The 25,202-nt window shown below is 39.0% G+C and overlaps 1 protein-coding gene across 1 annotated transcript in view; it reads left to right on the top strand.

Moving 5' to 3' along the window:
- The window catches only part of MYH15 (myosin heavy chain 15), a 100,578-nt gene extending 76,055 nt beyond the window's left edge, over positions 1-24,523 (top strand). The window contains 6 exon segments of the mRNA XM_069069910.1: positions 63-188; positions 3,164-3,334; positions 5,439-5,543; positions 9,324-9,419; positions 14,889-15,023; positions 24,506-24,523. Of these exon segments, the coding sequence (XP_068926011.1) occupies positions 63-188; positions 3,164-3,334; positions 5,439-5,543; positions 9,324-9,419; positions 14,889-15,023; positions 24,506-24,523 (651 nt within the window).
- The last annotated feature ends 679 nt before the right edge of the window (positions 24,524-25,202 follow it).

Raw genomic sequence — 25,202 nt, 5'->3', positions numbered from 1 at the left:
CCTTCCTTCCTTCCTTCCTTCCTTCCTTCCTTCCTTCCTTCCTTCCTTCCTTCCTTCTTTAGAATACAAGCCTGCTTACCCTGAAGAAAAAATGGGACACTGACAGTGCTCGTATGAAGAAAGAATTAGAAGATGCAATGGAAGAATGTCAGAGTGCCAAAGAAAAAGCTAAGAAGGCAGTTGCTGATGTAAGGAGCCAGTTGGTTCTCCACTGTTGTCTATAGGCAGTCTTGGACTATGGTTGAGGGACAATATCAAATATGGGGCAACAAACAAAGGTAGTGTCTGTTCCATTCCCCTGCCTCATGATCAGGAAGAAGTCAGTTGGTCTCTGTAATTGTCTAATTGAAAAAAAAACCCCAAACCAGCTAATGCCATCTTTCTCCTATTTCATGAAGTAATGAGGATAATTGAATTGATCCATGTAAAACCCTTTATGAGAAGGAAGCAAAAAAGGGATACAAACCACTAGTAATGTGAGGATCAATATGTCCTGTGTTCTAGAAGCATCATAAGCTTCCTGCTATTTCTTGCAGAAAGCTTTCAGATAGCTATTTGCCTCAAGTCAGTAATGGTTTGTGTCAGTGAGTGGGAAAGAAACTTACTTTCATTTTTTTAAATAACTCATACACCTCCTGGGAGGTGAGAGCAGGCTAATAGAGAAAGATTTGGGGGTCTGGGAAACTTTCAGTATTCCTCTTTAATAGAGTTGTGTTTTTCTTCCATTGACAATATTACTGTCTTGAATCCATGCAAAACCTGGCACTTTGGGTCCAAAAGGAGAAAGAAGGAAAGATTCAGAGAAATTATTATTTAATTTAATCCTCTTTAGGGATTGTTAGAGTCCTACAGAATAGAAGATTGAGTGTCCATAGTTCCAAGTAATGATCTGAGTCAGTCATAACTAGCACAAAGCAATAGGGATTTTTTCCCTTAGGGTGCCAACATCCAAAGGGGGCTTTCTTCCTCACTCTCTTACCCATATCTAGTCCTGTAATCATGAAATGACTTTCCCACAACTCACCTTCCTCCATAGCTAGCAACCACATCCTTTTCAAAGGTTGGTTGGTCAAGAACTATTGGCCATGTCACAGAGGTATGGCCTGGACTCTCTGGGGTATGGAATGGATTGTCCTTTGTGATACCCAGTCACTTGCCCTCTCCCTCACAAAATGTCATGAGAATTCCTAATTATACCTTGACCTGATCAATAAACCTCTAAAGACTTTCACTACATCCCAATAGCTGTGCCAGTGCTGAAGTATAGACGGGGATGAGCACTGTCACTCAGACATTCTGAATCAAAGCAGACACAGGAGGGAGATGGGTGGTGGCTTGAGAAAGCTTGAAAATGTGTTTGCTATCCAAGAACAAACAATTATCTGAATGTTTGTGAACTCTTATCCCCAGAGAGTAGCTTATCTCTGCTGAATTCTTTCCTTTTTCTTGTCTCTGTTTGACAAGTTTATGCAGTAGCAGGTTATAAAAAGCTGAAACTCTTTCTAACACTGGTGTCTTATTAAGCTGTCCTTGACGATTTCGAGAAGTAAAAACTCCTCCAGAGCCTCTCCACAAATCCATTCAGTCTCAACCAGCTCTGCATAGGGCCGTCTGGAGATGTCTCAGGAAATTATGCTACGTCCTGTCCTCTCTGTCTTTCTTGAGATCTCTCACACGCTTGGTGTTAGGCAGATGGCTGGGAACTTGACAAATAGATAAGCTTTAATTCTGAAGGGCAGTGTTCCCAGGAACTGCTAAATGCATGAAGGGCAGCTCTTAATGAAGTAAAATACAATGAGAATGGACATGAGGCTAAAGCCAGGGGTATGATTCATAAACAAGAATTAACCCAATTCTGCCCTGCTCATAGGTACCGCGAATAGTGGCCTGATTCGAGGTTCTTGAAGGCTACAGTTAATAGCTCTAATTCTGTGATCTATGGCATTAAATAAAACAGAAAAAAAAAAAGACTTTAGGACGAATGGTTAAGTAAATTGTGGTACATTAATGTAATGGGATAGAAAGACAATATAGCATAGTGGAGGGCCTCAGTTCTGGCCTCAGAGTCAGGAAGATTGGGTTCAAGACCTGCTTCTGATATACTGGTTGATATACAAGGACAAGTCATTCTAGGTCGTAGAATTCTTGGGAAGAATCTAAGATTCTAGATTATAGAGAAGATACTGACCTGTATTGGTAGAGGAAGTGTCCTCATTTGGGAATTCCCTACACTCGGAAAATAACAGATCTCTCCTCTCTCTCTCTCTCTCTCTCTCTCTCTCTCTCTCTCTCTCTCACTCACTCTCTCCATTTGTATGTATACATGCATGTATATGTGTGTATATATATATATGTATACATGCATATTTGTATTTTATAGTGCTTTACTAACCAAAAAAAGAAATCTATTTTTATCTAGACTTTTCCACACCTTCCCTTTCCCACTACATAGATTTCCATGTTTTCTTTGGCTCAGTATATGGTAGGGTTTGCCATCTTTCATGTGATGCACATCTATGTCTCATGTGATGTTGCCAATCTGGGCTGCAATGCAGCCTTGAGCTTGTTCTTCCTCCAGCTTTTCCCAAGACCTAAACATGCATAATTTGTGGAAACTGAAAGGTGGCGAAGCCAACAATAGCTGCAGAGAGGTTAAAAGATGGAGGGAAAAAGGCAGTAGTGAGGCCTATCACTTCACCAAACCCTCAAAATACAATAGGATTATAGATATACTAGAAGGTACCTTAGAGACCATTGAATCCAACTACCTCATTTTTATTAAGATTTAAAAATAATTTTCCATACATTTGTAAGTTCTCTGCCATTACCCCCTCCATCAAGCAAACCAACCAACCCAAAATTCTACAGCAAAACATGCAACATAAGCAGCAAAACAAATTTCTACATTGGCCATGCATGAAAATGTATATCACTGTGTTTTAAGTTTATCACCTCTCTGGCAGGAGAAGAATAAACTGCTTCACTTTACATCAAAGAAAACTGAGATTTACAAATTCATTATCTTGCCCAGGGTCACACCACTAGTAAGAGTCTAAAGCAGGATTTGAACCCAGATCTTCCTAACTCCCCATCTTGTGCCTTATCTACTATACCATATTGTAAAGGTGGCTGGTGGAATACTGTCACCTTTTTCTCATTCCAGGCAGCATTGTTGTCAGAGAATTTGAAGAAAGAACAGTACACCTGTACTCACATGGAAAGGATAAGAAACAATATGGAACAGACCATTGAGGACCTACAGAAAAGACTAGAAGATGCTGAGCAGAGTGCTCTGAAGGGGGGCAGTAAGCACATCCAGAACCTGGAATCCAGGGTATGGGCTTGGCTTTGAATTGGGGTAGGACGCATCAGGACCTATTACTAAAGCAGCCGGAGATATATTGGGAACACAAAGAAGGCAGGACAAGTGCTGTTCAGTCGTGGCATCTAAGACCCCAACAATGGAACTTGAAATCAAGCATAGACACAGAATATAGATTTATAGTCTGTGTATACACATGTATCATTCGAGATGTAGCATAGTCACAATTATAGTGCTGAAAGGCAGTATGTAGTGGAGAGGTACATTTTTAACCTTGTGATCCTAGACAATGCACGCATTATTCCCATTTTACAGATGAAGAAACTGAGGCTTAAGAAGATGAATATTCAAAAATTAGTCCTTTGACCTTGGGCAAGTCACTTAACCCCAATTCCCCTACCTTCTCCCCTCCAAAAAGCAAAAAAAAAAAAAAAGACAGATAACTATATTGCTTAGTTTATGCAGCTGATGTAAGGAAGGTACTTTGCAAGCCTCGAAGGGCTTTGCAATTGAATGATCAATATGTTGTCTTATAGAATGATGCAAATAAGGCAGATGTTACAACCTATGTAACAACTGATGATTTTCAGATAGCACTTAAAGGTAAACAAAATACTATAGAGACTTCATTTCATTTGGTCCTCACAACCCTGTGAAGTAGATATATTCCTGCCACTATTTTGTAGATGAGGTCAGGCTCAGAGAAGTTAAGTGGCTTGTGCATAAGTGTGCAGCTAGTAAGTAGTAGAGGCAGGATTTGAATCCAGGTCATCTTTCCTCCAAATCCAGCACTCTAAATGTTATGTGTGCCATGATGCTATGGTAGTATAGGATATAGATGGATAGATAGACGGATGGATGAATAGATGGATGGATGCATAGATATACACATACATATACACATATACATATATATGCTTATATGTGTGTGCATGTATAAAGCTATTGTAATACAGGACTATTATATATAATACATATTTAATGATCTGCTATATACTTATATATATGCATATATATGTATGTAGTACAGGACCATTATATTTATATATAATCATATATAATTGTCCTATACATGTATATGTGTGTGTATATATATATATATATATATATATATACACTTATACATATGTGTATTAATTTCTACAACAAAATGGCCCAAATAAATGGGCAGATATAGTAGAGATTCTGCCATCTTGCCCCTGACTGCCTATCCCAAGATAATTTTGAACCACCTAATACAGTATCTTACTCCAAGATCAGGTAACCTGTAAGCCTTGAATATTCTCCAAGAAAACACCGCTGTGGTCGAGGTAGGAGGGCCTACCTCCTAGTAGTGTGGAACTCAGGACAAAAAAAATTCCTTGAGGTTTAGGGGAGTGATTTCAGACTTTGGGTGGGACTATGGAGTTAAAGCCCTAATTTCATGGACAGGCCTGAGAAAGGTAGAGTTCCAAGGGAAATGGAACATAATGTTCCTAATAGCTTTGTGTGGGGATATCCGACATTGTTGCTCTTGATCTCTTTCCTTGCCAGTAAGGAATAGAGCTGTGTAAATATGGGGGAAAAGGGGGGGGATAAATGTGGGCCTAAGATTCAAGACTTCCTTCATCTTTTTTCTTGTGATGCTAAAATCTTAGACCTTTCTCACATCTGAATTAGACTTTGAACCATCAGAGAAACAGGCGAGTTCAGGGGTGGGGAATCACATGCAGCCTTAGGTCCTTGGATGCAGCCTTTTGACTGAGTCTGAGTTTTACAGAATAAATCCTTTTATTAAGGGCATTTGTTCTGTGAAGTTTGGATTCAGTCAAAGGGTAGCACTCAAGGACCTAGAGGGCCACATTTGTTCTCGAGGCTGCAGGTTCCCCACCCCTGGGCTAGTTCATGCATGATTGATAAATAGACCATTTAAAATCTCAAAAGTCCTTTTCAGTTCTAGTCCAGTCTTCAAGAAAGATAATTTTTCCCAAACAGATGACCATATTTTTAAAGGTAACTACATAGAAAGATTCTACAGTATCCCTTAATTACCCCTTTTCCAATGATTTTATGGGTTAGCTAATGAAAAACCCATTTTTCCATCAACCAGTAGACTGAGGTAATGTTTTGGTTGCAGATCCATGAATTGGAAAGTAAACTAGAATGTGAAGTAAGTCGGGGTTCTAAGGCCCTGGATGGAACCTGTAAATATGAGAGAACCATCGTGGAGCTGACTCATCAGGTACTGTGGGAAAATTATTTGAAGCAGTGAGGTCTTACTGTAGATACAGCCTTGGACTTGGAGTCCGGAAAATCTGAATTTGAATTTTTCCTCAAGCAATTACTACCAGTGAGATCTTGGGTGATACGTGGTACTTGGCCTCTCATAGCCTCAGTTTCCTCATCTGTAATATGGTGATTAAATAATAGCATTTATTTCACAGCATTGTGAGAATTTAATGAGATAACAATGCAAAGGACTTGCTGAACCCTGAAGGACTAAAGAAATGCTAACTAGTATTATTGCTGTTGTTTTTGTGGTTTTACTTTTTCTTGTTGTTCCTTCCCTTAGGAGGAAATGCAGTCTTTCGAATATAAAATGACTTTTTCTCTTCCCCTGCTTTCACTCTCCATCTTTGTAGGTCCTTCGTTGTAGATACTGACTCACCCTTCCTGGTCCCCCATGCTATTAGTGGTATGGGTGAGCCCCTCCCCTTTCAGAGCTCTCAGGAAGCCAAGCTGACTGGCAAGCCGCAATTAAAAGTGAAAACCTATTTATATACTCAAGTCATTTTTCACAGTTGGAGTCTACAGCTCCTTCAGACAGACAACTTTCGGTGTGAAGCTGGGGGAGAGCAGGGCTTAAGTGAAAAGAATGGATGGCAGGCCAAGTCAGCTACAGTGGGATGCGTGAGAGGGAACTGGACTCAAGCGGAGGGAATGGCCAGTTCTGCTCCCAATTTTCAGGTCCCACAAAAATTCAAAGATGCACAGCCACTAATGATCTGTGTTACAGCATGGATATATTACTAGCAGGCTATTTATCAGCTAGGTTTTATCACTTCCAGCGCTCAAATATTCTTTACTCAATGATATCTCATGGGACCTTATTAATATTGTAGATTTCCTCCGTTAGTGTGCTGGTCACTGTCTTTTTTTCTCTCTGGATACAGAAAAATACCATACCTCCAAAGAGTCTCACAAGTTGATTTCAGCACCTCTGAAGTAACAATACAAGCCAGCAACTGCAATGCATTTGAGAGAAAGAAAAAAATAGGCCAGAGAAAATGAAAATCAATCAGGGGGAAAAAGTACACTCATACAAACCAAAAGACCCCATCTTGCTCTAGCCACATCAGAGCTACAATACAGTTCACTTGCTAATTTCAAAGTAGAAAGGCAAAAAAAAGTATAAAGGCAGTAATTTATAGACCTTTCTCAGATAAAGGATGCTTGATACGTATCTAGCTGCTACAGGCTGGAACCAGCCCGTCTGGGAGTCAGGAGACCAAGATTCTATTCTGATCTCTGCCTCTGATTCTTCGTCTGACCTCCATGCCAACATTTCTCCACCTCTATAACAGGGAGGATGGTGTTAGTAATTGGCAGTAGATAATGTTTCTGAAGGGCTGTGATATTTTCAGAGAGAACATGCTCAGGGAATACAAAGTATGGTCATTACTTGTAGAGTTTTTCCTTCAATCCTCTTCAAGAATGTGCAACTCACCCTGGAATTAGATATTTTTCTAGGCTAAGCTGAGAATGGAAAGCAGCAATGGTACAATGGAAAGCATTTTGGTTTAGACTTCAGAGGATCTGGGTTTGAATCCCAGAACTAAAACTAACTACTTGTCTGACCTTGGGCAAGTTGCTTAACATCTCTGGGCTTCAGTTTTCTCAGCTATAAAACGTTTGGGTTTAGGTGACCCCAAAGGGTCCCTTTTAACTCTAACTTTTTGATCCCATGATTCTATGAGGTCCTAGGAAAATTCCTTGTGGTGCATGTGGTCAGCTAAGCCCCTCAAAAACCCGGAAAGGGAGGTGGTTATCTGCCTTGTTATGCTAATCGGCTTCTGCTTGGTGGAGCAGCTATTTTCTTAACTCATGTGTATGCCACTGAGGATGAATTGTGTTCCTTATTAATAAAATTTTTGTATTCTCCCATTCATTTTTCTTGCTTCTTTCTCTAAGCAATGTTACTACTGAACAAAATACCAATGACACACAATTTCCTCCATTTTTCAATGTCTTGAAGAATGCTTTCATATTTACTTATATATTAGCTTTGTTTCTATATGGAAGCATAGCTTGGTCTAGGAATATGCTGGAGTTAGCTTTTATTGCTTCACTAGAGCTGATTGTTAATTTTTTAGTATGATTGCTAAATTTTCACCTCTGAAATGAGCAAATGCTATAAATCTTGGCTTCGTTTATTGTTTTATTAATTGTCTAGACTTAAGAAAGTGATGAAGAAAATGTCAATGAAAGTTCAAGGTGTGCAATGCGCATATTTTTTGTGGGGAAGAACTGGTACCAACACACCCTTGGTAATATCCCCTCACTATCAAGCTCAACATAATTATTTTCGGGGTAAAAACTATTCAGTCCATAACTCAAGTCCCCATCTGATGTGTTGGTCTCTTTCTAGACAATACCAGAGACATATAAATCCTATTAGCAAAAGCATTTAATTAAGGCATGCAACAACACAGCAAAATTATGAACAGAATTAAGGAGTAGACTATTTTCTGCACCTATACATAAATAGATACAATCTCTTACACTTTACAGGTACAGTTTAAAAAAATTGTGTCTTACTAGCTGTGTGACCTTAGGCAAGTCACTTAACCTCAATTGCCCAGCCTTTCCCCCCTCCAAAAAAAAATGTGGTGAGTAATGAGTAAGTCAGCCTGACTAGACTTCTGGGTTTATGTTAAGGAGTAGTGAGAGATAAAATTAAATGGATAGAGTGGGAACAGATCATGGACTACTTGGGAGACAAGCGGAAGGGTTTGAACTTGGTGAAACAAACAATAGAGAGCCACTGTAGATTAGAGAATGGAGGACTGAAGTGACCAAAGCAGAGTTTCAGGAAGATGAGGTTAGCCCCAGTACATAGGACTATTGTAGAGAAGAGAAATAGAGGCAGGGAAAAAAGCAAACAGAATGTTATAATAGTCAGGACCTGAATAATGGTAATGGAGAGGAAAAGCAAATCGGAAGGACATTTCAAAGGAAGAATAATTGGATACAGGGAGGGTGAAAGAGAAGGAAGTTAAGAGATTGCAGAGATTTCTAGACTAAGATATTGGAATATTGGTTCTGTCACTGAAAGTCAGGAAAGTTGGGCAGGAGTGTTGATTTGGGAAAAGATGTAAATAATTCTCAGCTCAACATATCCAAAAACTGAAACCAAAGCGTAGGCAGTTGGAAACATGGAACTGTAGCAGGAGTAAGAAGTCACGACTTGATAAAGATTTGAGGGTCATAATAGGATAGATTTAGAGTTAAAAGGGACTCTAAAGATCATCCACTCCAATCCTCCCTTTTAACAGATAAGAAAACTGAACCCCCCAGAAAGGTTAAGTGTCTTGGCTTGCAGAGAGGCAGGATTTGAATCCCAGTCCTCTGGCTCCCAATCTAGCAATCTTTTCCTAAGTCATCTGCAAAGGGAAAGCTAATTGAAACCATGAGAAAGAGACAGACAGACAGGGACATAGAGGGACAGAGATTGTAAAAGACAGGGACAGAGACAGAGACAGGGAGATAGAGAAAGAGAGACAGAGAGGGATAGAGATAGAGACATAGAGGGACCATATAAGAATTTTAAGAGCCCAAAATGCTCAATTTGTACATCAGAGCAACAGAAATGATTCCATTGAATAAATGATTAACTCTCACTAACAAGAATGTTTAAGACGAAATAATTGCACCATTTACTCATGATGTGAGGCTTCTTTCAATCTTGTGGGTCCGCTTGCCCTTCCTAAATTATGTTCATTCATGTCCTCTCTGCTTTCAGGCAGAGGAAGATAAGAGAAATCTGAATAAAATGCAAACTCTGATTGATAAACTGCAGCTAAAAGTGAAAAGTTACCTACACCAAGTAGAGGCCGTGGTAAGTACCAGGGGCAATCACTCTCTCTCTCATAAAACTGACCTGTTCTGTAACTCTTCCCGTCCAGTTGTCGCCTGGGAAAATAATCTAATGATCAAATCTTTTTTTTTCTTTTTGGAGGGCAATTGGGGTTAAGTGACTTGCCCAAGGTCACATGGCTAGTTTTTATGTTAAGTGTCTGAGGCTGGATTTGAACTCAGGTCCTTCTGACTCCAGAGCTGGTGCTCTATTCACTGAGCCACCTAGCCACCCCAATCAAATCTTTAATAGGGTGTTTATGGAGTGATGACAACAAGTACACATACCTTTGAGGGAGTGACACTGAGGACTCTTAGAGATAGCAATGTCTCAAAGAAAAGTAATCTATCATGGTAGGTATGCAGGTTCTATGGCAAGTTAGCTAGAATATTTTGGTGGAGAAGGGCCTTACCTATAATTACAAGAAACATGCCATTTTACTTACATGGAGACTCAAAGAATCTCATAGTTGAAAGGTTCCTCTGAGACCATGTAGTCCAACCTGTCCTTAATCCAAAGTGCCTTCTATAGCATGCCCAAGTGGTCATTCAGTCTTTTCTTGAAGAACTTTAGAGATAAGAAACCTCTCATCTCCTGAGGAAGACCATCCCACTCCTTAGGAATTTTTCTCCCATGTCAATCTAAATTTGCCTGTCTGCTCTTTATAAGCATTGTTTCTAGTTCTTGTCTCATGTAGTTTTCATTTATGATTTCCTGAAATATAGCTCCAGTAAACCAGGCTTTGATAAAGCTCATTGAGATGCAAATGGAGCTACTTGACTATGCCTTTAAACCCAAATCATTCTGGCCCAGTCCAAGCCTCACCTGCTCATTGTTTGAGTTTTGATGGTGCAGAGTGAGTGTAAATAGCAATTGTTTCTACTCTGGCCAGAAAATCTGAAGCTCTTCCCCTCCCAGACTGATTCTTTTGTGAAGGCAAACTAGGGCATCTTTTATCTCAGAGATTCTTACCTAGCCTTTAATCACTGAATGGATGTTGCTTAACCTCTTCCTGCCTTGGTTTCCTCAACTGTAATAAGTAGATCATAGTCCCCAGGTACCCAGGGAGCATCTGCCTCCCAGGCTTGTAAGGATAAAATGGAGTAATAATTGTAAAGTACCTGTACATAATGGGAACTCATTAAGTGCTTATTTCCTTCCTCTTATGCACAAGGAAATGCCTGTGCACATGGATAACTTCAGAATTTGTCAAATGCTTTGTTGAAATCTGTTTTTTGGATGTTACAACATCCTCCTGATTTACCCTGTCCCAAGTTGGGGGTAGGGGGGAGAGGAAATTAGGTTAGTTTGTCATGACCTGCTCTGTTTCCCTTTCTAAGCGCTCATAAACTATCCCTTAAATGATGTGTTCTAATATTTTGCTAGGAATAGAAATCAAGATCCCTGGTCTATATTTTGTGGATTCTGCAATCTTCCTTTTAAAAATGGGGGAGCATATCAGACTGCATGCTGTCTTGAGGAGAGAGTGGGGAGGGAGAAGAAGAAAATTTAAAACTTATAAAAGTGAATGTTGAAAACAAGAAATTGAAAAAACACACACAGCACAAGATTCCCAAGTGCTGCCCAAAGCAGATTAAAATGTAATTGAAAAATGTTTAACAAAATAAATTCAAATATATGTCAATATGCAGCCCCAAAATAAAAAAATAGAGAAATAAATAGATAGATGGACAAGTAAATGAAAGAAAGGAAGAAAAAAGAAAGGAAGGAAGAAAAAAAGAAAGGAAGGAAGAAAGGAAGAAAAAAAGAAAGGAAGAAAGAAAGAAAGGAAGGCAGGAAGGAAGGAAGGAAGAAAGAAAGAAAGAAAGAAAGAAAGAAAGAAAGGAAGGAAGGAAGGAAGGAAGGAAGGAAGGAAGGAAGGAAGGAAGGAAGGAAGGAAGGAAGGAAGGAAGGAAGGAAGGAAGGAAGGAAGGAAGGAAGGAAGAAAGAAAGAAAGAAAGAGGGGAAGCAGGGTATTTTCCCTTTTCTGGCCCTGTAGTGCCTCTCCCATCATCCAAGATTTTTCAAAAATTGCTAACTGCAGCTAATCAGTCATATCTGGCAGTTCCTTCAGTGCCCTGTGACAGAACTCATTCAGGTTTGGTGATAAGAACTTACTGAAGATGATGGATCCCATTTCATTCCTTATCTTTGTTTTCCCCTCCTAGCTTAGCATTTTTATTCTATTCTTCCCATGCCAAGATGATCTTCCTCCAAAGAGAAACCAATGAGCTATTGTGTGTCCTGCCCTCTATTACACCCGACTTGGCTGATCTGTTGGGGGATTTTTCTCTGTCCCCTTCTCCTTTCAGTTTGAATCACCCTTGATTAGGATCACAAGGTTGGAGGCCCATTTAGGGGATATCCCAGTCCTGGCCAGGAGCTCATCACTCCTGCATTTTACATGGTTCAGAGATCCAAATCCCACCGTCAGACACCATCTTCTTAGCCAGCTGTTCATTTCTCAAATCTAGTTTTCTCTTCTGAATTCTGTACCTTCAATTAGTAGCAGTGATTGAAAACCTCCGAAGCACAGCTGGTGTTTTGTTTGGTTTTCTGTGTTTTGCCTGGGACTTCATAATCTTTAGCAATGATCTTTAGGTGTCTCCTTCTGGGGATATTATTTGTCCCCACATGGATCTTTAGTAGAAAGTATTTTAACAGTTCTGTATATGTGCTCCTAGAAGCTGGCAGACATCTCTGTTACACAATAATAATAGTGGCCATTTTACATAGGGATTTAAGGCTTGCAAAATGATTTACAAATTTTATCACCTTTCATCCTCACAACAACCTTGGGAGGTGCTATTATTATCTCCATTTGACAGATGGGGAAACTGAGGCAGATAGAGGTCAAATGCTTTGTCCAGAGCTAGTAAATGTCTGAGGATGGATTTGAACTCAGGTCTTCCTGACTTCTGGTGTAGCATTCTAGCATTCTATCTTTTGTGCCACACTTAGTTGCCTCCATATATCAGACCAATAATTTACTGCCTTAGTAGTGGTCAGCTGACACCATTACCTATCTCTTCTTCTGTGTTTATCGAGTGACCTTTCCCTTGATAGCATCTTATCCTTAACATTGTCCAGGAATAGTTTTATACCCATTACTTACTTTCAAGTGTTTAGTTCTCCTTATTCTCCCTCCCTTCTCTATGACCCTTCTAAACTTTCACTTTCTGATTCAGGTGAGGTTTCTCTTCTGTCTTCTTTATTTTCTCTGTGGACCACTTATTACATTCTTTCAAAGAACACTTAATTTCTCCTGTTACCTGAAGGGGAAAAATGTGTTCCTGGAACCCTTTTACTTTTTCCTGCTAGATGGAGATTAATTTGTACTTTATGTCTGCATAACTCTTACCTGGCATGGGCAGAAACAGACATGACATGCTTTCCACAGGTCATCATGAAATTCCCTTCACCTGTCCTCCAGAGTTGTTCGAACCAAGCTCAGCAGTCTTGTCTTCTTTTTGCTGGCTCTCTTGGCTAACCACTCTGGCTAACTTCTAACTGAATACTTCTAACTTCATATGGCTGACAGAGAGCTTAGCAGTCAGGGAAGAAGAAGAAGATATCTGAAGATCAATCAAGGAGATAAAGGAAAATTGATCATTAGAATATAGAGCTATAGAATATAGATCAATCTCAAGGAGATATAGGAAAGTCAATCAACAGAACATACATCTATAGAATATAGATCAAACATAAGGAGATATAGGAGTATAGCTCAATAGAATATAGATCATTTTCAAGGATATATAGGAAAGTAGATCAATAAAATGTATATCAATCACAAGGAGATAGAGGAAAATTCATCAGTAAAAGATAAATCAATCACAAGGAGATATAGGAAAATCGATCAATGGAATGTAGATCTATAGAATATAGACCAAACACAAGGAGATGTAGAATATAGAAGATAAAGAATATGGATAAGTAGCTGTATTTTGTCTGTGTCTTGAGTACTTGTGTCTGCTAAATAAATAGAACTTTCTCTGTTCATTTCCCCATCCCTGGGAGCCGTAGTGAATGTGGCCCGTTCACCACGACTGTTCCCCATTCTGTGGCTTCTGTTTCTGAGTGCTCTTAAGCAAAGCCTTATTTAAGTCAGACTTTCCTATTCTGGTCATAGAACAACGCAATCATCTCCACTGCTTTTAATTGCTTGTCATCCTCCTATTCCTGCTAAAAGAGATAGAAGCAAATAGAAACCAAATCACTAATGGAAATCTAATCTTCTAATCAAATTTATCTTTGTTTCTCCTTGAAGTTAAAGTTTCCTTTTCTGACCACTAAGCACTCTGTGCCCACTGGGCTTAGGTCTAGGAGGATGGGACAGACAAGGCTGTATTTAGCAAATACAAGCTCAGGTGATACAAACCTTCAAAAACACATATACCAATGAACATTGAGTTATTGAACGGGAGCTACTCACTTTATTTCACATTCTCACTGACCTCACCATGTCACCCTCTACTTCCCTGGCTGCTATGTTTTCTGTCATTCACATAAAATTGGATGTACTCAGTCTATTATTATGTACCAATGTTTCTGGGAAAGATTTACTACACCTAATATGTGCAAAGTCTATGTTCTATTACAGTGATTCTCAAGCTTTTTTGGTCTCAGGACCCTTTTACACTCTTAAAAATTTTTGAGGACCCTCCCACAAGAGCTTTTGTTTATGTGGATTATATCCATTGATATTTACCATATCAGAAATTAAAACATTTTAGTGTTTATCATAAAAATAGTTTTGACTTCCTAAGCCACACTTCAAGAACCACTGTTCTAGTATGAAGGGCAATATTAGAAGTCAGAAAACCAGAGTTTGAATCTCTGATTCTTATCTGTATGACATTAAGCAAAGCACTTAAACCTATTGGGTTTAAACTTCCTCAGTTCCCTATTGGGTCTCAGTTTCCTCATCTGCAAAATGAGGGAGTTGGATTAAATGATCTCTGTTGTTGTTCAGTCATGTCCAACTCTTTGTGACCCCATTTGAGGTTTTCTTGGCAAAGACACTGGAGTGATTTGCCATTTCCTTCTCCATCTCATTTTAAAGACTTGGAAACCAAGGCAAACAGGATCAAGTGACTTTCCCAGGTCATAGAGCTAGTAAGTGTCTGAGGCTGATTTGAACTTGGATCTTCCAGATTCCAGGTCCAGTACTCTATCCACTGCTCTACCTAGCTGCCCAAATGATCTCTAAGCTCTGTGTAGTGGCCCTCAATTTAAGAGAGGGTATTTTAAAACTTTTCTGTTTGTAGCTTAAATTCCTGATGTGTTGAAAGCTGAATTCCTGCATATATCTGAAATGTCACAGGCTTAGCTCAGAAATCAGGAGTTGTAATCTTGTTACACACTTCTGAAGTTTTTTACTATGTTAACTGGTCATAGCAGAAAAGTGTGAGACCATATGAGCCCTTGGGACTTCTTGTTTCTTGACAGGAAGCACAAGCCAGTCAATATCTATACCAGTTTAAAACCCAGAAGCATGAGCTGGGTGAAGCGAAGGAGACAGTAAAAGCAGCCAAATCACAGGTCAACAAACTTAGGGCTAAAGCAAGAGAAACTGGAAAAAAGGTACGTCGCATATACAAAGGCTCACATAATAACCATTTCACCAGATATACTCTGTACTCTACGCAATTTTATGGACCTAGCTTATGAAAACTTTGAAAAAACCTAACTCTCCCTCTCTTCTCTATCTTCTTCCCTCCTCTTTACCTCCTTTCCTTCTTCCTTTCCCCCTTCCCTTCCTCCATTCCTTTCTTCTTCCTTCCCTTCCTCCTCTCCCTTTCCCCCATGTATACACATACATGTGGATAGATATGTATATACACAATATGTATATATACACACTTATATAATACTTTAAGGTTTATAAAGTGCTTTCCTTACTACAGTAGAGCTTCATTGTCCCCATTTTATAAAGAAAGTGAGAGTTGAGGTGACATGTTCATGGTTCTGTAACTAATGAGGGTCAGAGTTCGGTCTCAAACCCAAGTGGACTAACCCCAGGTTCGGTGTTTTTTCTATCATTCTACATTGCTGCCTCTTCTGTAGGTTAAAAGGGCCCAGACCAGTTCTACAGGGATACACTTTTAATTTTTATTAGATTCCTGACATGCCTAATTTCTTTCAGGATCCATTGCAGTGTTGTGGGCCTAGGATAATCTGTGTCAAATGACAATCATCAGCCCTGCAAGAAAGGTTGATTGACAGGCATTAGATGGGAGTTGCTTGGAATGTCAAACAGTTCTAATTGTACTTTAAAAATATAACGTGGTTGTCAAAGGGTCATAAAACATGAATGGTGTCAGTGTGTGTGTGTGTGTGTGTGTGCGTGTGTGTACACGTGGGCGTGTATCTGTGTAGTGTCTCATTCTCTTGGTTCCTATCTCCCACTGAGAAAACCTAGGAAATTGTAGCATGATGGCCCCATTATACTGAGGCAGATTCTCCACTTGGAGCATGTCATTCTAATAAACGATAATTAAGAAAAGCAGAGAAAATAGAGTCCCATTACTGCATGGATGTGTTATTTATAGTTCTGAATGGGAGGGTTCTGTTGGCAGAGGATTCCTCTTCCCCATAATTTCTACCTTAGTTGAAGGCAAGAGTGAGGAAGGGAAGGTCATTTTTTCTTTTTCTTTTCCTCTTCATTTTTCTGCTGATCTTCATGATGGTCCCCAGCTGCATAATGTTACCACCTCATCTGCCAGGCAAAGAGAAGATGGGTGTCTAAAGCTCTACCATTTCTCTCCTTTGGGTAAGATGAGGGTCAAACCCTTCAGAGCTGTCTTCTTCCTGGAGGTCATCACCCAGTGGATCTTCTTCTTTTCCTTTGCCTTTTTTTTTTCTTCTTACAGTAATTTCCAGTTATCGTCTCAATATTTTGGTGGCCATACCCTGTGGACAGATGATCATACACAAAGGGAAAAGGAAAAAAATTCCAACACCCAATAATAAAAGTAGTTCATATTCATACAGAACTTTAAGGTTTGCAGAGTGTTTTACTAAGGAGCGGCACATTTATCATTTTAATAAATTGAAACACAGGTGACAGAGTGCTTTGAGGGAACTTTTAAGATTAGAGGACTAGGGTTTTATCTAACTGTCCCTGAATTACTGGGGTGAAAATTTTCCATGTCTGTGGCATTTAAACTCCATGCCTGCAAAATGAGGATAATATTTTTTACCTTGGGGCAGGTAGTGGTGCAGTGAATAGAGTGCCAGGCCTGGAGTCAGAAAGACTAATCTTCCCAAGTTCAAATCTGGCCTATGACACTTACTAGCTGTGTGATCCTAGACAAATAACCCTGTTTGCCTCAGTTTCCTCATCTGTGAAATGAACTGCAGAAGGAAATGGCAAACCACTCCAATATCTTTGCCAAGAAAATCCCAAATGGGCTTATAAAGAGTTGTACATGACTGAAATGACTGAACAACAACAATTTTTACCTTTACATCAAAAAGAGGAAAAGAACAGAGGAAAGAACACTGGATCAGTAATTATACATCCTAACTCTGCTGCTAACTGGCTGAGTGAACTTTAGCAAATCACTTAACCAAATTGGGGCCTTAGTTTATTCACCTATAAAATGGGAGAATTCAATTAAGTAACATTTGAGATCATTTACTGTTTGACTATTATATTATCCAAAGTCTGAAGTTGTAAAGAGAGTAAAAAAACAAAATAAAATGTCCCACCATTATACTGATAAGCCACTGCCCCAGAGCCTAAGGTAGATATAACTAGTATAGGAGTGGGGAAGAAACATGACTACCCAGTCTACCAGTTTCTTAGTCCAAAAGAATATGAGGCAATAAAGTTCTTCAATCTTTCAGTTCCATCTTTTGAACTAAATAAAGGCAACGACCTACAGAATTTTCCTTTTCTGGGACATTGCTCCCCTTTCTCTCTGAGGTTCTTCCCTTTGGTCTCTATCATGGCACTAATTGCTACCCTTTCTCTCTGAGGTTCTTCCCTTTGGTCTCTATCATGGCACTAGAAGGAAATCATAAGAGAGATGTTCAAAGCTGCCATGCTAAGGTGATCTTTCTCCTTGATTGGTCAGAAATTACCACAGGAAGTCAGGGGTCAATCAGATGGAGAAGGCAACACCCATTCAGATTCACCCACTTGACTTGTGTAGATGCCAATCAACCTGCAACAATTCTAAGTGGAGTGATGTGATAGGACCCAAGGATCCAGAGCCAAAAGGGGCTCCCCTTATTTTATAGCTGTGGAAAGAAATCTGTGATGATCTTGCCCCCAGGTTCACAACTAGCAGTCAAAAGAGTGGAGAATTAAAACCCGGGTCTTCTAAATTCGAGTTCAGTGACCTTTCTCTGACATCAGACTATTCTTGATAATTTCAATGAAATTGCCTTGGTGATAAGGCCTCTGATGGAGGAATTGGCTATATATTGCTGACAAAACCAATAGAAATAACTTCAGTGCAGAAGGACATTTGAGAAAAGGATTGACTTTTCTTTTTTTTTTTTTTTAAGTTTTGGAGGCAATCGTGGTTAAGTGATTTGCCTGGGATCATGCAACTAGTAAGTGTCTGAGATCATATTTGAACTCAGATCCCCCCAACTCCAGGAGCCAGTGCTGTATCCACTACACCACCTAATTTCCCCCAGGAGTGCCTTTTCTTAAGAGTTTATTTCTTTTCTTTTTTTTTGGAGGGGGGAAGGCAGGGCAGTTGGGGTTAAGTGACTTGCCCAAGGTCACACAGCTAGTTTTTATGTTAAGTGTCTGAGGCTGAATTTGAACTCAGGTCCTCCTGACCCCAGGGCCAGTGCTCTATTCACTGCACCATCTAGCCACCCCCAAGAGTTTATTTTAAAAAATAATAATCTTAGCGTTTTTCATCTTCAAAGCATAGGAAGCATTTTAATACAGTGGAAAGAACCATAGCTCTGAAGTCAGAAGATCTTAGTTCATTACACCTCTGACAATTACTACCTGTGTGACCTTAGGCAAGTCACTTCCATGTTTTTCCAGTTTTCTTATCTATAAAATGAGGGTTTTGAGCTTGATAACTCCTTATATCCCTTCTAGCTCCAAATCTGTGATCTTATATTATAGCTACAGTCTGAATTATTGGAAGACTTAAGAAGTTCCTGACTGTAACATGAGAATTTCGATTCCTTTACTTGTGAGTCTCTAAAGAGGCAGATAGAGGTAAAAAAGCTTTTCAAGCAGCTTTAGAATTAGAAAAATATACTATGGAATGGAATTTTGGAGTCTCAGTTCAGTGACTGCCCAGAAGTCTCACATGACACATGGATTTATGTCTTAGGAGGCTAGAGAAGCTGTCTTAGAACAAGGGATTGGAGTGATGTAAATGACTGACCCTACCTGAGTAGGGGGTATAAAAAAGTAAGTTCAATACAGTTGTCAAACACAGTCCAAAGATATATGCTGATAATCCAGATGAGCTTCAAGCCCACTCTTCTGCCTCCATTTTCTCCATGGAGAAGAAACTTGAATAGAGGCATGACCTTTGTGGAATGGAGAATCTGTCAGATCTGAGGGGGGAGAGGGTTCTCCATCACTGGGTTCTTTTTGTATTCTTGAGGGGGTGTCCAAGGTAATTTCACTAGCTCAAAGTCTGTTGTGCATGAAGCAAAGAAACAATTGTGCATTTTCTACCTACCTGGCTAAGTCTACTATCTAACAGTAGTTTCCATGGGTCTTATAAGCCTATACATAGCATAAGGGCTTCCAACTTGAAATTCAGTCAATATCATATGGTCTAATCTTTCCCTTATAATATGTGTGCTCCTAGCTATGAACTACTGCATTCCATTAATTGGGATCATGGTGACCCAGGTAATTTAGTCATCTTTAGTGATGTAAGACCTGGCCATCTGCTGTCCTCTGCTCTAGGTCAGAATTATGTATTGGGATAATTGCTAGGTATAGGATATTAAGCAAAATCTAAGAAGTGGGCTATAAAGCTTCTTATTAATAATGAAGGAGAATCCATTAACCCAGAAATCCAAATAGTTTTGTTATCCAGGTTCAGAGATCTCTATTCCTTATTCTGGAATTTATTGATCCTTTCACACTAATCTTTCCTTTCCTGGAGCTTCCTAATCAATAGTTTTCCTTCCCAATGAAATCAGTGTTATGATACCTACTGTCACCTACCACAACCACCTCCTATGTAGTTAAATGTTCTAAATTTTATCTGAATCAACCATCTAATTGGCAAAGAAATTTTGAAATTGGGTGGTATTTTCCAGATAATTCAGGGGGCTATTGTTCCTGCTTTGTGCATGGCCAGGTCCAATCTTTTATCTCCCAACATAATGACTATCAGAATGAATAACATTTCTAGCATTATTCATTATAATTATATTGGTATAAAATCCTTTCTCTAGCATTTCTAGCCCCTCTTTACAATGGCTATCATTTAAAAATCTGGTTCTGAGTAGCTAATGGGACCACTCACTCACTAGATAGCATAGGGGATAGTCATTGGACATGAAGTTAAGAAGAACTGAGTTTGAATCCTGTCGTATATTAGTTCTGTGATGCTTAGAAAGTCTCTTGATCTCTCTCGTTCTTATTGAGTCTACTACATGTGGTTGTTATAAAGGTCAAATGAGATAATATATGGAAAGTACTTTGAATACCTTAAAACATCATATAAATTCTGCTGCTGCTGTTGTTGTCATTTGCCTGGAATGATAGTGACATTTTTTCCCACCCTAATGTCCTCATCAATGTGAATTCAGGGATGCCTGATGATAGTTAAATTAAGATTCATCATAAAATATTTATGTCTCCTTCCTTACTGAAGAATTTTCTGTGAAAAGGGAGAGGGATATGGTTGAAACAACTTCAAAACTGAGTTGGGAGGATCCTGATATTACCTTCATAAGGCCATGCTCTCCACCTCTCCATCAATGCACATCCACCTTGGTGACTGTTAACATCTGGAAGTACAAGGCACCATTCCCTCTCAGCATCTTCCTCTGAATGATGGGTTATTGGCTATGCATCATAAACTCTCTTGCTAGAAATCAAACTGAGACCAGATCAGAATTACAATCCCAAGAGATTCTACCTCATATAGTAAATTATAACTTAAAGCAGTATAATTGCTACCCAAGTTAACATTAATACCAACAAGTTCACAATTATGACATAATACATGATAGTCATTTAAAACATTCATCTTGTTTAAGCTCTAAACACTTGTATCTTGGTTCATCTCTTTCTAGCTTAATGTATCCTGATATGGCCATCAGTTGTCAAAATTAAGTATCACAAAAATTATTTGGTCACATTTTAGTGTTTTCACAGAAATTAATTTCATGCACTTCCCTCACATTTTAGTGTTTTCACAGAAATTAATTTCATGCACTTCCCTAAAAACTAAGTCACTTGTTAAGATTAACCTGGATGGCTTGATATTATCTCTGAGAATTCAGGAGCTGCATGTCAATCTCTAGAGAGTAAAAGTCGTTTAAACTGGGATATGCAGATCCAAAGTTCTAAATCTCGATGTTTAATATCTTTGCTCATGATCTAAGGTCTCTGGTGAGACTCTCAGTAAACCTCAAGGTTATTTCTGTTTTTGACCTAAAGTAACAAGTAGAGGCCTGAGAATGAAAACCTATAACATTGGTGTTTTACTGCAATTGAAAAACTCCCCATGTTCACAAAGTGGAGAGGTAGTCTGCTCTTTCATTATCTTGCCATATTTTTCAATATTACATAACTAACATATTGAATAATAAGAAAATTTGGAGTAAGTCAATTTATAATTTGTCCAGTTATATTTCATATATTCCATAATACTCAGCAATTAGCATTCAATTATTTATCTACTATGAGCAACCTTTGATTACATTCTAAATATTTCATTGTCCTATTCGTTTTATTACTTCCAAGCTGTTCTTTAACAAACTGCTTCATAATTACTATCTTCCCATTTAGCAGGAGTTGTAACTCTGTGTGTGCATGTGTATGTGTGTGGGGTGTGTGTGAGAGTGTTTATGTGTGTGTGTGCATGTATTTGAAGGGGGTTGACAAAATTCATTGGAAAGGCTTACCTTTAAATACATAAATTTACAAACTTTATCTAGGCCCTTTCTGATTTAATTTGTTTTAAGCTTTTAAAAATCCAAAAGCCAATTTCCTAATTATGCAGGCTTAGATTTAAAATTAACAAAAGCTCTTGTTACCCCACACACGTTCCTGTTGAAAGTATTGTGTTTTTTTTTTCCAGAGAACTGAGAAAATGGTATGTTATAATGGACCTCTTTTATAGACACTCAAGGTCTTCTGTACTTCTGCTAAAAAGTAAATTAATTCTTAAACCAACATGGTGCTCAGATTACAAAAATTAACATTAGGACACACCAATCGTTTGGTAATGGTCTGGATTTGGGAAGAGTTATTTCATCAGACTCAGTGACAAAGGTCCCAATTATAAATCTTTCCCCTTTCCTAACGATGAAAAATTTAAAAAGCATAAAAAGAGTCCTGTCTCTGGGGAAAAAGAAGAGAGAGTTCTGAGTGCATTTGTACATACAAATTCCACAAAATTTCCACTTTAGCCATCCCTATCACAATTTGGAAATCCACGTTATTTAAAAAGATTATACCTGACTTTACTTATAGATTTAGTCTCTCTTTACTTTTCAATACTAATCTCTGCATATGCAGGAAGAGATAGATTTTCCTTTATCTTTCTCTTGCCATACCAAGAGAACTAATTGGAATACAGAAAAAGATTCTATCTTTTAAAAGTTTAGAAACTTTTTGTTAAAACAAAGCAAAGAAAAAAAACCCCTCACTTCTTCTAATTACCCTTTTTCTTTTGCCTACCCACATCACAAGAAAAAAGCAGCTCCACCCAGATAAACAAACACAGACTACACAGACACTATTGACAGCATACACACTAATTCTATATAACAAACAACAGATAAAATAGAACAGCCTCTCTGAGGAAGAGCGACTCAGGGCAGCTTGTCGGAGCTATTTCTGTTGTTGAAGGATTCAAGCTAAAGTTTCAAACAGATTAAAAATTTTCTCTCTCCTGCAAACATGCAGGACTCCTCCAGCTTTTTTTCATCCATTCTACCCCACTCCCCAGGTTTGACAAAGCACCTAATCTTGTCCCACTAATGGGATTTCTCTAAAACTACCCAGATCTCTTGCTCCATCAGATGCCATGGGCTAATGTCCCCCTTCTCCAATCTTTGTCCCCCTTTTGTCATTGCTTGAATGAGGGAGTCCCTTTTTGATCACCACCCTTCATGATACCAATTGTTGAGGCCCAAAGGACCCTCCTACATAGGGATATTGGAGTGGCGTAAATGACTGACGATTAAAAAAGCATATTTCCTTAGCTTATAAGAATATAGTTGTTCATGACTAATGCAGAAATGTTTAATATGATTGTACATGTATTACTTGCCATCTTGAGGGGGAGAAAAAAATTGGCACTCAAAATCTTATAGAAGTGTATATTGAAAAATATTTTTACATGTAACTGGAAAAAAATAAAATACTATTACATGGGGAAAAAAGAATATAGTTGTCAAAAACAGGGCAAAGATATATGCCCATAACCCTGATAATCAGGATTTCTCCCCTGAGATGTCTTCTGAGGGGTGGCAAGTACAGCTGTCACGGAGTGGAAACTCTACCAGGTCTGGATTGGGTCTCCCCATTAGGTCCTTTCCTTCTGCCAATAGGATACCAAGGGTTATATCACCAGTGCAAAGCCATCCTTTTATACATGAAACAAAAAACCTTTTTCCTCTGGCTGCTCACATGTCAGGGTCTGTCATCTAGCAGTATTTGTTAGTTCTAACATGGCCTGTAATCCTCTTCATCCCAGCCCAGCGACTTGAAATACAGTCTGCATCACAGGGACTGCTCCTTTCATAACATACATATATCTGACTCTGGCCTACAACAGTTTGTTTAGGGGGAAATACCATATCTGTCCCTCAAGCACAAAATCAACTGTGTGTGTGTGGGGGGGGGGGGGTGGAAGGACTCAAAGCAATTGGAAAGCATCTGTCTTTGTCACAAATATTTTCAACCACTGGTGAATCGGAGGTGGGAGTTTGGAGGTGGGGAGAATTCAAATCAGAGATCATCAACTTCAACCCCCTTGTATTATAGCCAGGGAAATTGCCAGTGGCTCAAAGATCCCTTCCAGCTGTGAGGCTTAGAGGAGTTAAGTGACTTCCCAAGTTTCCCAGTGAATTAGTAGTCCATCAAAGAAGTCAAGTTAGGTCTCTGGGTTTCTGGATCAGTTCTCGTTCCATTCTACCTTGGTGGTGCCTTTATAAAAGAATTCCTTCATCCTGGAGGAAACCTTCCAGAGGCCATAATTGGCTCGCTGGATTTCCTGCTTTCTCAACCATGGGAGAAAATCCTTAAAACTTTGCAGTTTTTTCAAACCAAAATGAAAAATTATTCAGCTAGATTTACAGGGATGTGGAGTAATTGGGTGGACTTTGAGGGGTTTCCAAGTCCTTTGTCTCATGGGATGCAGGGAAGGAGGAACTGTGTCTAAAGGGCAATGCTCTACTATGCAAAGAAAAGACCTGAGGTGTTGACTTAACAATAAAAAAATCTGAGCTTATTGTTTGTAAAATGAAATATCCCCAAAGGTAGACACAGAATAATCATAGTAGCTAACATTTATAGAGTACTTCCTATGGTCTAAGTGCTTTACAATTATTATATCATTTAATGCTCACAACAACTTTCAGAGGTAGGTATTAATATGACCTCCATTCTATAGAGGAGAAACCTCTATAGAGGCAAACAGGGTTAAGTGAGTTTACCTAGGGTCACACAGCTAGTAAGTGTCTAAGGTTTCTTCCTGATTCCAGACCCATGTTCTATCCACTGTGCTACCCAGCTGTAAATGGAGACCTAACCAAGGGGCATGGGCAGGGTAGAAACAAAGCTTCCTTTTTCTTTTTCCTTTTTTTCATTGATGAAGAAACACAATTATTATTCATAATACAGCGCACTAACCCCCCATTTCCCACCCCTTCTATTTCAGGTTTATGAAGAGGAATAAACACTCCCCATTCCATAGGAACCGGAGACCAGATGATACCAAAATACCACCAGCTACATGGCTACCAATCAGAGCTGAACTTGAAACAAGTGAGCATTTGGAGAGAAAACATTGAAAATTAAATACCAAAGACCATCACTTTCATATAATTTTAATCACGCTGTTACATCATCACTTCCTCTAGTATTAAACATTCTTTCTTTAAAACCTAAATTTAAATAAAAATAAGCTATCATACTATCTTGGACCCTGCTTCAATGTCCTTTTTTTCTCTCTTTTCCTTTTTCTTCTCACAATGTCAGACTTCACATTTAACCCTGGTTGCCTCCCCCCTCCCAAACAACAACAAAACAAAAGGGGCAGCTGGATGGCTGAGTAGATAGAGCACTGACCTTGGAATCAGGAAGACCTGAGTTTAAATCTGACCTCAGACACTTACTAGCTGTGTGACCCTGGGCAAGTCACTTAACTCTGCCTTCCCCACCGCAACAACAAGACTAACAGCAATAACAAACCAATGTCACATTTCAAAAATTAAAGGCTCATGGTAGATCCTTCCTTAAGATCCTATGGCAAATAGTACTGCTCCTCCTGATTCTAATGTGCACAGTAATATGAGTATAGTGGATAGAGAGCTGAAGTCAGGAAGATCTGAGTTCAAGTTCCACTTTTGACACGT

The sequence above is a fragment of the Petaurus breviceps genome, unplaced genomic scaffold (genome assembly GCF_028583685.1).
Source record: "Petaurus breviceps papuanus isolate PSGF00001 unplaced genomic scaffold, PetGlider_PUasm1.0 90792, whole genome shotgun sequence".
Lineage (NCBI taxonomy): Eukaryota > Metazoa > Chordata > Mammalia > Diprotodontia > Petauridae > Petaurus > Petaurus breviceps.
This window is presented reverse-complemented; position numbering and strand designations above follow the sequence as displayed.